This window comes from Ceratosolen solmsi, unplaced genomic scaffold, assembly GCF_000503995.2.
Source record: "Ceratosolen solmsi marchali unplaced genomic scaffold, CerSol_1.0 scaffold70, whole genome shotgun sequence".
NCBI classification, from domain to species: Eukaryota; Metazoa; Arthropoda; class Insecta; order Hymenoptera; family Agaonidae; genus Ceratosolen; species Ceratosolen solmsi.
Window position 1 is genome coordinate 671,486 of NW_011948448.1, and position 12,035 is coordinate 683,520.

The 12,035-nt window shown below is 37.5% G+C and overlaps 1 protein-coding gene across 1 annotated transcript in view; it reads right to left on the reverse strand.

Annotated features, from left to right (window-relative positions):
* Positions 1 to 120: 120 nt before the first annotated feature.
* The window catches only part of LOC105366362 (fatty acid synthase-like), a 16,698-nt gene continuing 4,783 nt past the window's right edge, over positions 121 to 12,035 (reverse strand). The window contains exons 7-22 of the mRNA XM_011504780.1: positions 11,523 to 11,683; positions 11,092 to 11,409; positions 10,167 to 10,605; positions 9,346 to 9,711; positions 8,612 to 9,013; positions 7,662 to 8,453; positions 6,390 to 6,735; positions 6,029 to 6,291; positions 5,081 to 5,576; positions 4,008 to 4,219; positions 3,415 to 3,833; positions 2,604 to 2,886; positions 1,919 to 2,394; positions 1,074 to 1,328; positions 482 to 724; positions 121 to 253 (exon numbers count right to left, since the gene is read on the reverse strand). Of these exons, the coding sequence (XP_011503082.1) occupies positions 134 to 253; positions 482 to 724; positions 1,074 to 1,328; positions 1,919 to 2,394; positions 2,604 to 2,886; positions 3,415 to 3,833; positions 4,008 to 4,219; positions 5,081 to 5,576; positions 6,029 to 6,291; positions 6,390 to 6,735; positions 7,662 to 8,453; positions 8,612 to 9,013; positions 9,346 to 9,711; positions 10,167 to 10,605; positions 11,092 to 11,409; positions 11,523 to 11,683 (5,591 nt within the window). The 3' untranslated portion in view covers positions 121 to 133. The remainder of the gene's footprint in view (positions 254 to 481; positions 725 to 1,073; positions 1,329 to 1,918; positions 2,395 to 2,603; positions 2,887 to 3,414; positions 3,834 to 4,007; positions 4,220 to 5,080; positions 5,577 to 6,028; positions 6,292 to 6,389; positions 6,736 to 7,661; positions 8,454 to 8,611; positions 9,014 to 9,345; positions 9,712 to 10,166; positions 10,606 to 11,091; positions 11,410 to 11,522; positions 11,684 to 12,035) is intronic.

Consider the following 12,035-nt stretch of genomic DNA (forward strand, 5'->3'; position numbering starts at 1 on the left):
TAAAATTTTAATAACAACATTAAACAACAAAGCGCCGATGTATTTAAAATTATTGTGATAAAATTTGATTATATCAGGTGATATTATGGGCCTCTTATTGGATTAATTAATTAATTAATGAGCCATAATTTCATTAACTCGATATCGTTTCATCAATTTTCTCTCCATTAATGACAGCAGCTACCCTTTCGTCATCCAGCATTGTAACGTGATTCCCATCCACGTAATAAACATCTATCTTACCGCTCGTCACCTAGAAGCAAATTTTTCATGTATGAGCATATAACATTGTACGTTATACTTGGCTAACCATTGCTCTTATATCTAACATTAATATGATAATTTTTTAGCTAAAGTGGGGCAATAATTTGTTAAGAGACGGTGAGAATGAAGCTTCGATAAATTGTTATGTATCGAAGTGTCAAGCTGACTTCTTTCAATGCTTATTGTAACTGAGAAATAATACGTGGTTAATGAGCACCTTTGAAAGGCCATAATTTTCCGTTGTGACGAGGCTCGGCGTAGACGGCTTCAACAAAATCATTGGAGCTTTGATCCGAGATAGTCGAGAAATGTCATAATTTCTTGCGGCTACTAGCCTATTATAAATAGACGTGCATATGTCTTTTTGATCATTTTCCGAAATGTCATCGTTGTGAACGTGCGCCGTGAAGACTTGCAGTTTTTCTTCCCAATTTTTGCTCTTCTTCAAATTCACGTTCATCTACAATCGTGTAAATAAAATTGTTGTTACGGTACTTGATGAAAATAATTCGCGTAAATTAAGAGTGAAATGCAAACAAATCCATTTAGCTGAAGATTAATAAGAGAATGCGATAATATATATATATATATATATATATATATATATATATTTAAAATAGCCCACTTATAAAATTAAAATCAAGATTATTTGTTAGAGTATGAGTCTTAACGCTCCTGCGCGTTAGTCCAAGCGAGCGTCTTTTAAATTTGATTGTAATTGAATTTTGTTATTTCATTATGTTTCTAGCGTCGATAAATTGAAACAAACAAGACAAACATTGCAGTGTCGACGATATTTATTAAATTACCTCTGAAATATTCACTGGATAGATGACATTCATAATGCCAATTAAAACGTTATTTTGAAACTCGTCGTCGTTCTTAAAGATGAATTGTTGACTTAGAACGTTTTTCATGTGGTCCGGTGCACCATCGATGAGAATCAATTGGCATTGTAGATCTCTCTCCTCCAATCTTCTTGCCAATTCAATGGCGATAATAGCACCGAACGAGTAGCCAATTATTGTCAAGTGTTTTCCTTTCTCGCTCCTCTCTAATACATGCTGAAGAATTTTAATAATATTTATCAAAAATTTTCTCACTCGAATTCCTAGACGACTGTTCAAGCCTATCGCGACGATGGCTGTATTATTATTTCAAATTTGTATGCAATTTGTATGCAATGGGACCGATGATAATTTATCCAGCGATATTGTAAAATTGAAATATTTGAATTTTTTCGCTTGTTTGTTGCTCTCAAATTATGAATAATTTAATCATCCTAATCTGTATAATTACCATTGATTGCATTATTTCATTATCGGCATTAGTTGATTAGGCATTGCAGCAAATACGAATCGTATCGAGTCCTATTAAATTTAATAATTTTTCTCTAAATTTTAAATGTATTTAAAAATCTTGACAGAGCCCCTTAAGAATTGTCTCGCGCATGCGGAAGTATATCGAATAAGTTGGATCATTTGGTCAATTGACAATAATTTATCAGCAATTAGTCGAAGAAAGTAAGAGGAAGATTCGTGCTATAATATATTGCGAGTGAGAGTGACGGAGTGAGAGGGTTTGGGATTGGGGATGGGATGAGGGGTGTGTATTAGCGATTAAAGAAATAGGACGGAACGTTATGATATATTACTGGTAAAAGTTGATCGGCCGTGTCGAAAATAGATCGTTGGCTGCTTGTTTCACACGTCTGTAGACACGTGGCGGGTGCTTTAATATTTCTCGCCAAGCCGGTGAAAACGGTGCTCAAGCCTTCGATGCCTGGGACGAGGAAGATCTCCGGCTTATCGATTTCCTGCTTAGTCGGCAGCCTTACGCACGTCTCGCGATTAATATCCTCGTAACCAATGACCCGTTGAAGGAACAACTTCATGCCCGTCAGCACTTCGATTTTTTTGGACTCTTTGAGGCTCGTTTTCGCGCCCTCGCCGTCCGATTTCCCCATCAGCTCTTCAATTTTAGCAAAGTTCAATTTACGAATCTCCTGCGCCGTGAGGAAGACGTCGAATTCGCGCTCCAGCGTTTGCTTGATTTCCACGGCCATCATGGAGTCCATGCCGAGCTCGACCAGCGACGTCTCGTGGCTCACTCCGCTCAAGTTAGCTCGACCTGCGAATAAATCTACCCTTACATAACAAATTCTCGTAACGCCCCGTATCTACCAAGCTGAGACGCAACGTTTATTCATCATTGAATCGGGGCTAATGGTTATTATGAAGAATGATTATTACGTCAGATGGACGAGGAAATGCGTTTTATCGCTCATTGTAAATCACGCAAGATATTAAGCGAAATTATCCATAATAGATCCTTCTTACCCATAATACTAAGAACAGTGTCGACCATGTTCGTAGAGCCGCTACTCTCCGATCTTTTCTCGTCGACGACGATGCTGGACACGACGGGCCGCTTCTGATGGAGGAATTTATCGAGCTCCTCTAAACACGAAGTTATCCTCTGCTGGCCCATGCCGGTGAACTCGAATAGGTTTGATTTCTCGTTCATCGCTGCTGCTATACCGACGTCGTCGACGATGCCCCATTGTACGGCTAAGGCCGGTAAGCCTTCCTCAACTCGTTTCTCGCAAATGCGCTCCATCACCTAATAAATGCCTATTGTATATAATAGGTTATCATGCCGAGGGATTGTCAGTTTGCGTACGATTGTCGAAATTAAAAATTATTCGCTACCCTGAGTCACTCGTCATTTTGATCACCTCGATAGCATTGAATTTTTTTTCTTCTTCTTTTTCTTTTCTTTTTTTTTTTTTTTTTTTTTTTTTTTTTTTTTTTTTTTTCAACGGCCAATCGATATAAACGAATTGCGATCAAGGCGATAATTAAAATTGAAATTCGCTTGCGCGTTAAATGAAGTTAAATCGATGTTTAAAAGTAATACTTGGCTCATCGTTGCTAACAAATGGGACACGATAGACAATCAGCCATTCTCGCATAATAATAATAATTATAATAATAATAATAATAATAATAATAATTATTATTATTATTATTATTATTATTATTATTATTGTTATTATTATTATTAAAGGAACGATCAAACGTGTCGTCCGTTTTAATAAAGAACTCGAGATATTTTTACTATAAAGTAATTTTCATTACTTTAACTCACCGAGTTAGCCATTGCGTAATTTGTTTGGCCGGCGTTTCCTCTGCCGCAAGCAACCGACGAAAATACGACAAAATGTCGCAATCGCGGGCACATTTGCCTCGTCAGGGTATCAAAGTGTCGGGTGGCCCAAGCCTTCGAGATAAACGTTTCCTCGAACAATTTTGCCGTCTGATTCTCCCAAGTAGCATCCTTCACCACCGCAGCCAAGTTAAATACTCCATCGACAGGACCTAATTCCATCGCTCTCTTAATCATCGATTGGCAATCCTCGACTTTCCCCGCGTTCATTCCTTTCATTATAATTACTTTAATGCCATACTTTTCCCACAGATTCATACGCATTTTCTGATAGCCAGACTTTACTCCGCTGCGAGACGTAAGTACAAGATTTTTGGCGCCCCGCAATATCAGCCAATCAACTAATAACATTGTATAATATAACGTCATTGTCATTAATGATTAATATAAATTTATGACAAGGAGTTGATGTTTTTATGGTTGTTATTTTTTCTCTTTCTTTCTTTTATTTTTTTTTTTTTTTTTTTTTTTTTTTTTTGGATTTGGTTCGTTTGAGATAATAAAACAAGTTTTACCTAATTCGAGACCGAAGCCGCCGAGTCCACCCAAAACTATATAACTGCAATCCTTGTGACAGTAATAGCGTGGTATAGCTGTAGTGAGCGCTCCCATTGATCTATCCAATGATTGATCTTCATTTCGCATTTTGACAATAACTTTGCCAATATGCTTGCCGGCGGCCATATAACGAAATGCCGCCTCTACTTGATCCTTTTCGAAGACGGTCCTAAATAGAGGCAATGCAGATCGTGTAATGCACCGATAATAATCAGAGTATAATTTAACCCCAAGGAAACTAATTCATAAATCCAGTCGAGTATATGTTGTAAAAGAAAAAGAACGCTTTCTCTCACTTTCGTGAAACGACGTATTTCCCACGACAATAATACATAATAAAAGCAAAAAAGAAAAAAAGCAGACAATTTGTGAAATCATACAAGAACTTAAAACAATCTGTATAGAAATAGTCTGAAATTCTAAAAATTAAATATCAAAGAAATAATAATAATTGCATGAAAATTAACGTATCGAGTGTATGATTTTAACGTTTATATTGCATTTTTAGCTATTGAGGGTGTTCAATAAGATTCAAACTTACAACGTTTGTTGTTAAAAAATTAAGTAAAGCTTTTCGAAAATGTGCCGTATGAGGATGCGAGTGCGAGGATAATATTTCCAATAACGTAAAAGCTTAACTTTGTATTAATCTATTATGAATTGTCCGACATGATTTCGAATAAAGATTGTATCAGCAGCCCATTAATTACCCATAATATATTTAATAAATCTACTATTCCAAGGAAAATCCGATGTATTATTTAAGAAAGAAAAACAAACGAAGAGTATTTTTCCACAAACATTAAGCGATTAGAATATGATCTTATGAAAATTCATCGATAAATAACAGCTTTGACGGTGTAACAAGTGCCTTAGCTAATCATCAACTTCTTCATTGACTTAAAAGTATTATTATCATTATTATCATTATTATTATTGGTATCATTATCATTATTATCATTATTATTATTATTATTATTATTATTATTATTATTATTATTATTATTATTGAATAACATTGTTAGATCACCTTATGAGAGGCTTTACGGCTCCGCTCTCGAGACCCTTGTACATAAGATCGTAAAGCTCAATTTTTTTGGCTCTTGGCTCGCTTATCAAGTGATCCAACATTATGCCGCTAAAGCTGATTTCTCGTAAAAATACTTCCATGCCTAAGGGATTATTGGAGGTCAAATCGAATTTACCGATTTCGAGAAATCGGCCACCCCATGCTAAGCAGTTGACGGACGCCTGAAGCTTCTCTTCGGCAAGACTGTTTAGTACAATATCCACTCCACGGCCCTTTGTTTGCTGAATAATCATTTGTTCGAAACTAATGTCGCGCGAATTGCCGATATGATCGTCGGGAATCTGCGGGAAGTTCTTACGTATGAAGTTACGCTTATCCGGTGTTCCGACGGTCGTGAAGATCTCGCAGCCCTCGTGAAGCGCCAGATTTATGGCAGCCTGGCCCACGCCACCTGTGCCCGCGTGAATCAGCACCTTGTCGCCCTTCTTCATCCTACCTATACAAAGTAGATGATTGATCGCGTATGCTTAGCAATTTGCTCATTATGCGTGATGTCAGGAGGAGCCGCAAAGGATTCGTGGAAAGAGCAACGTTCGTATTATTAAACATCAAGGCCTAATTGCCATACAAAAAACATCCCTTTCGTGTCACAATGAAATTCTACTCTTAATTAAATTGAAACAATAATTAAAGTGATAATGCCGTTAAAATATCGATTGATATTTGTTGCCTCGACCAACTTATTGCAACAAATGCTCGAATTATTAAATAGTATTTTTGGCCATAATCTTGCTCACCGACTCGCCCACGCGTGTGCGAGTAGATATGCAAATAGAAAATATATGGATTCTCGCCGCCATGACTCCGGTACGATTAATCAAGCCAATGCGATCGCGCGACGCGTGACTTATCATTTATATAATAAACATATTAATCCAAGGATCTTACCCCTCATATAGAGCGCATAATAGCTGGTTCCATAAACGCAGGGTACTGTCGCTGCATCCTCCAAGCTCCAATTTGCCGGTATTTCCCAAGCGAGATCGCGATCGGCTATGCAAATATTGGAGAATCCGGAATTTTTCAATAATCCCATGACACGCTTTCCCGAGGCATCGGTACCGCTGTACTCGAAGCCGATAAAAGTCTCCTCTGCCTGTCTCGCGCTGGAAATATCTTCGACCAGCTTACCAGTGGCCATCATAACATCCCTAAATAAAATACGAGTATTATATTATATTATATTATATTATTTATTTATTTATTTATTTGTTGAGACGATGTTTCCTTTAACATAAAAAGCACTTGCTTGAAATTGACGGAGCAATAAGCGATGCTAACTAGATCTTTATGTTGATAGCCCATTGGAATGGGACCTTGGAACCAAGTGAGGGAGCTCAGGTCACCGCGAATACATTGATTTATTAAGCAGTGCTGCACGGGATGTGGCTCCAGCGCTGCTATTGGTAAATATCTGTAAGTACCCCAGACATCGGTGTCGCGAAGCACAGATACCGCCAAGTCTTTTTGAATCTGCTTGGCGTATAAAGGATGGGACAAGGAAAATTTCGGGGCATTTGGATCCTGAATTAGCAATCCGCGGACCATTTCACCGCCAGCTTCTTTCCTCAAACTGTTAATAAAGCCCATTAGACCTATAAATAACGAGGGCACATTAATAATTAATCGTAAAATAATAATTATGATAATAATGGGAATTCTTCAAATTCATTCGTCAAATTTTATAAAATCATAATGCATATTGGTCGTATGAATGCAAGAATTATCATTGGCTTACACCTGATGTGTTTGATCTACTATTATTTATAATCATTAACGATAATTGTTAGATAGAATTGCACGTTGGATAATTTGTTATATCGTGTTTTAAATAATACGCCGTATACTAATGCCGTTTATAGTATAATCGAATGAAAAAAAAAAAAAAAAAAAAAAAAAAAAAAAAAAAAAAAAAAAAAAAAAAAAAAAAGGAAGAAGAAGAAATTTAATTTCCACTTGTCAAAAACATATTTTTAAAAATTAACAACACAGTTAGTCCAACATTACGTTTTATAATTGAACAAATGATAAAGAAAAACTGAAAACCATAGTAATGTAAATTATCTTTAAACGAGATCATTTTTAATAAATATTCTTAGTTTTACGTAAACGCTTGAGTACATAAATATGATATTTACTTCAAAGATAAATAAATGTTGTTTTTTTTGTTTTTGTTTTTTTTTTTTTGTTTTTCATCATTCACGATACATGGCAAATTGAGAAATTAATTCAATCAACGTTAATATTATTAGATTTTTCTCATCGGATTTACATAACAATGTTTTACAATACTCTAAATATTGAAATTTTTAATTTTAAAGAATATATATATATATATATATATATATATATATATATCTTTATTTAATTCATTAAATACTTCATTGTATAACCTGAAAAAAATATTAAATATATGTATCTTCATAGATTAGAGTGTACTTTGGCATTAATTTTGCATAATCAGTAACACGTGGGGATTTGGGATTCTGTCGTTCGTAAGATTTCATAATGAGTGACATACCATTTTCAACATCTCGTCCAACAAAAAGAATTCTTGCTGATAAATTATTTTCCCTTTTCAATTCGTCCGTCATTATTTTTCGCATATCTTCGATCCATTTAAAATCATCGTTTGTCACGTGCACAACTGAAATGTTTTTCGCCACTTGCTTCACTCGTTTTCTCAACAAAATAAACATCTCATTTCCATGCTTCTTCTCCAAGATAATATCTAATTGCTCGTCATCGGCGGCGATTTTGATATTATTCCTAAGTACATCGACCTCGCGCGTTAACAAGAAGCCGCCAATTTTTAAACTTTGCAAGAGCAATTTCAAATTGTCCTTACGGCTCTTTATTAATAATTGACTGCCAATCGTCACAAGGGCATTCGCGCCGCTGCTTATACTTTTGGAATTTGTGACCGACAGACTCGGCGACAAATCATTCAACTCCAATGTGTTCGTTGCATTTATAATGGTGATGTCATCTTGGATTAGGGGAAAATCCTTGAGACATTTGACTATTAAGGGAGACAAGAGGCCTTCGACGGTTACAGCATCGCTCTCCTCTACAAGCTCGATTGTTTTCACTTTAATAGATAAGTGATTTTCCATTGTGATGTGCATTACGAGTGTTATTATTTCCAAAAGCGTCGCTACGGCCCCATCCAAGTGCGGAACGAATTTGTATTCTTCGATAATGGGAATGTTCACTGGTTTTCTGCGCGCGATGGCGCTCGCCTTTAAGCCACGGATTTCTACACCACCGCAACTGATTGCGTCGAACAGGGCATCGACGCGAACCGGAAGCTCTAGAAAATATCGATAAGTCATTGATACGAAAAGTTCGAGTTCTTTTTAGCGTTTCGTTAAATGATCGGTTAATGTTCGATTAGATAATCGTGCTGTCGCGTTGGTAGTGTCAACGCATAATCGTTTCAAAGGATAATCTAGCGAATGATGGTCTTACCTGTATCTTCGCCACGCACCTTTATTTGCCCAAAGTGAGCCTTTGTGTCGATAAGGATTTTCTTTATTCTCGTTGGTATTAATAGATTGCGCGAGTCCTTGTGAAGGATTTGCATCTGTAGCATATTATCCATAAACGAGGGCCAATCGTTTCGCCACCAAATATGACCCTTCGAGCCGTCATACGTGGCGCTCTTTATACTCTGGTACAATCCAGCATAATAATAACCACGGAGTTTCAGCTCCTTGTACACGTCCTCGGAATTGAGCACCTCTTCGTCTCCTTCAACGCCGTTCTCTACGTTTTGCACGTAAGATCTTTCAACGGCTGGATTCGACGAGGTACGAACGACACCGTCCACTACTGCCGCGCCACCCTCGACGATTTCAAATCTTCCCGTGCCTAATAATTATTATTAAGACTTAATTAAATCTCATCGATAATCTTGATAAATAATAATAATTATAAATTTAGCTATTTCGCTTTCACCCGCTTATCCCCAGAAGCCATTTTTTAGAAGATTTTTTTAATGGATATATACAATAAAGCCAATTTCTTACAACTCTAAATGTTAAATGAAGCTTTATAGCTAATGTGATTCGCGTTTTTCTCTCACTTTTGCTCTCACTTTTCCTCTCACTCGACGACTCTCGCCCTTAGAGATTAGAACGAATCGCGTAATAAAAGTGAAATATCGTCGAATATAAAAGTGGTGGCTGCAATTCCACTCCTACCTCTCTGAACGGTAATGACGAATTCGATGAAACCGCCTTGTGGGATGTTTGTCGCCCTCAAGAACCTCACGTCTTCGAAAACTACGGCCTCGGGCTGTTCGTCGTGCATCATTGTAAAAGTCTCCCATACCAGTTGCACGTAACCGGTCGCTGGAAAAAGATTCTTCTTGTCGATAATGTGACCGGCCATGTGCTCGAACTCGGAGTCGGACAGCGAGACCTTAACGATACGCTGGCTAGATGCGGCCTTACGTTGGGACTCGTAGGAAGTGACGAACCAGTTATCCGAGTGCTCCCACTTGATCAGCGGCGATATCATTGGCGTCGCTCGACTTACCGGAAACTCAACGGGAGGGTAAAGATTAGCTAAATAAATGCATAATTATTTTTTTTTTATTATCGTCGAATTTTTTCTTTTCAGTTTTTTGTGTTACAATTGTGTTATTATGTTCAGGGGTTTGGAGTTTTGGCTTTATAGCGTGAACATCGACAATCGGATATTCCGTGTACTAAGTGTGAAATAAACAACAATAGCAAAAACAAAAAGTAAAAACAATAGCAATAGCAATAGCAATTGCAATAGCAATAGCAAAAACAAAAACAAAAACATAAACAAAAACAAAAACAAAAAGAAAAACAAAAACAAAAAGAAAAAGAAAAACAGAAAGAAAAGCAAAACGATAACAAATCAAAACAAAAACAAAAAAAGAAGCGACTTGTGCGTATTTTGCCGATAAATAATTTTCGCGTCTTAAGTACTGGGAATAATAATAATAATAATAATAATAATAATCTTGCTTAGCATTTTCTTTTCAATTTACCCAATTTTGGATGAAGACCAGCGACAAACATCTTCCCAAGTCCTTGCAAAAGTACTTCGATGTTATTGCTGTGTCCGCGCTGCGTCAACGAGATATTTATCACATTTGGATCGAGCGATCGCCGAAGAATAGCTTGTAAGAGGCCGTGTGGTGCAATTTCAATGGCAATGGCGTTCTTTGGTATCAGTGCCGACGTCTCCTCAAAATACACCGAGCCGAGCACATTGTTAGTGTGGTATTCGGCTGACGACAATTTGGCTTCCGGAGTATCCTGTTGATCTATCGGCACCGAAGTACTCAGCCACCTAGAGCTGCGTGTCTTGGGATGAGGAATAATTTCCTTCATAAAGGAGTAGAGGTTACCTCGGGACGACGCTATATAGCGACTGTGATACGGAATGTTGCTGCATGCGACTTCCTTGGCGAAGATCTTCTTCGACTAAACATAATATTTTCGCGCTTATTACATAATTCGTAAGTAGCAAGAATGTATAATTCTCTATCTATCTATCTATTTCTATCTATCTATCTATCTATCTATCTATTTCTATCTATCTCTATTTATGTGATTTTTTACGTAATACATGATATAAGCAACGGCGTATTAATCGTAACGATAAATACTGAATACTCGTACTATCGAAATTCTACTCTCCGTATCTCAAATTAATAATACACACTCTATGAAAAATAGCAAGTATGCAAACAATAATAATAATCATTCTATTAAATTCAGCTCCTTCCAACGAAGCGACCATTAAAACAATAATAATAAGTAAATTCTTTCTTATTAAGAATTAAGAGAATAATAACGCGGACACTAATTGCTTATCAGCACCGAAATCGCACTCCAAATACTCCGTCTAATAAATAAAAACGAGGCCACTTAGCGATTTATCGACTAACTAAGTGTCCTACCTCTTACCTGCAAGTGCGCAACGAACCTCTCGATGGATTCGATGGGGCCGCTGATGGTTGCGCTATCGGCCGCGTTATGACAGGCGATGTCAATGTCCGGCGGGCAGATGTTCTTGAGCTCGTTGTAGCCGATGCCGACGGCCGCCATCGCGCCCCGGATGCACTTCATCTGCTGGGAGGCGAGGCCCCGCGAGTAGGCGCACAGTATCATCTGCTCGGCGGTGAAGCAGCCATCGGCGTAGCCGCAAGCCAACTCGCCCACCGAGTGGCCCATCACATAGTCGGGCTCGATGCCGACCGAGCGCAGCACGTCTATGAGGCCGATCTGCAAAACCGGGATTAACTTATTATTTCGTGTGTCGTGTGCTGGACGAGGACGAGGTTTGGCGCTCGAGAGTAGTTTTGTCGGCCTGTTTCAAGCTACGATTACAAATTTACCTGAATGGCGGCTATTCCCACAAACGCGTTCACTATGTTGTCGAATATGTCCTTGTCCTTGCTCGTGAGTACGCGATAAATGTCAACGCCTAGGGGTTTCAGAGCTACGTCGCATATCGTTATGGATTTGGCGAATATCGGTACATTCAGTAGAGCCTCCCCTAAGGTTCATAAATTATCATTTATTCGGTGGAACTGTCGGATAAGTCGAAAAGAGATAAGTCTTGAAGAATTGCCTAATGATTCGTAAAAAATTTTTTCTCTTATGTTGACTGTTTTCTTATGTTCGTGAGAACTATAAAGGATTTCAAGGATTATGAAGAGGAGTGAAACAAAATGTCTGGATAAAAAAAGAGAGTTGTTGATGTTATTTTTCGTTTATCGCTACATCGCTGTACGCGTATAATTCAATTATTCGATTGTTCTTTCGAGGCAGAGAATTAAAGACATTTTTTTTTTGTTTTTTTTTTTGTTTTTTTTTGTTTTTTTTTTGTTTTGTTTTTGTTTTTTTTT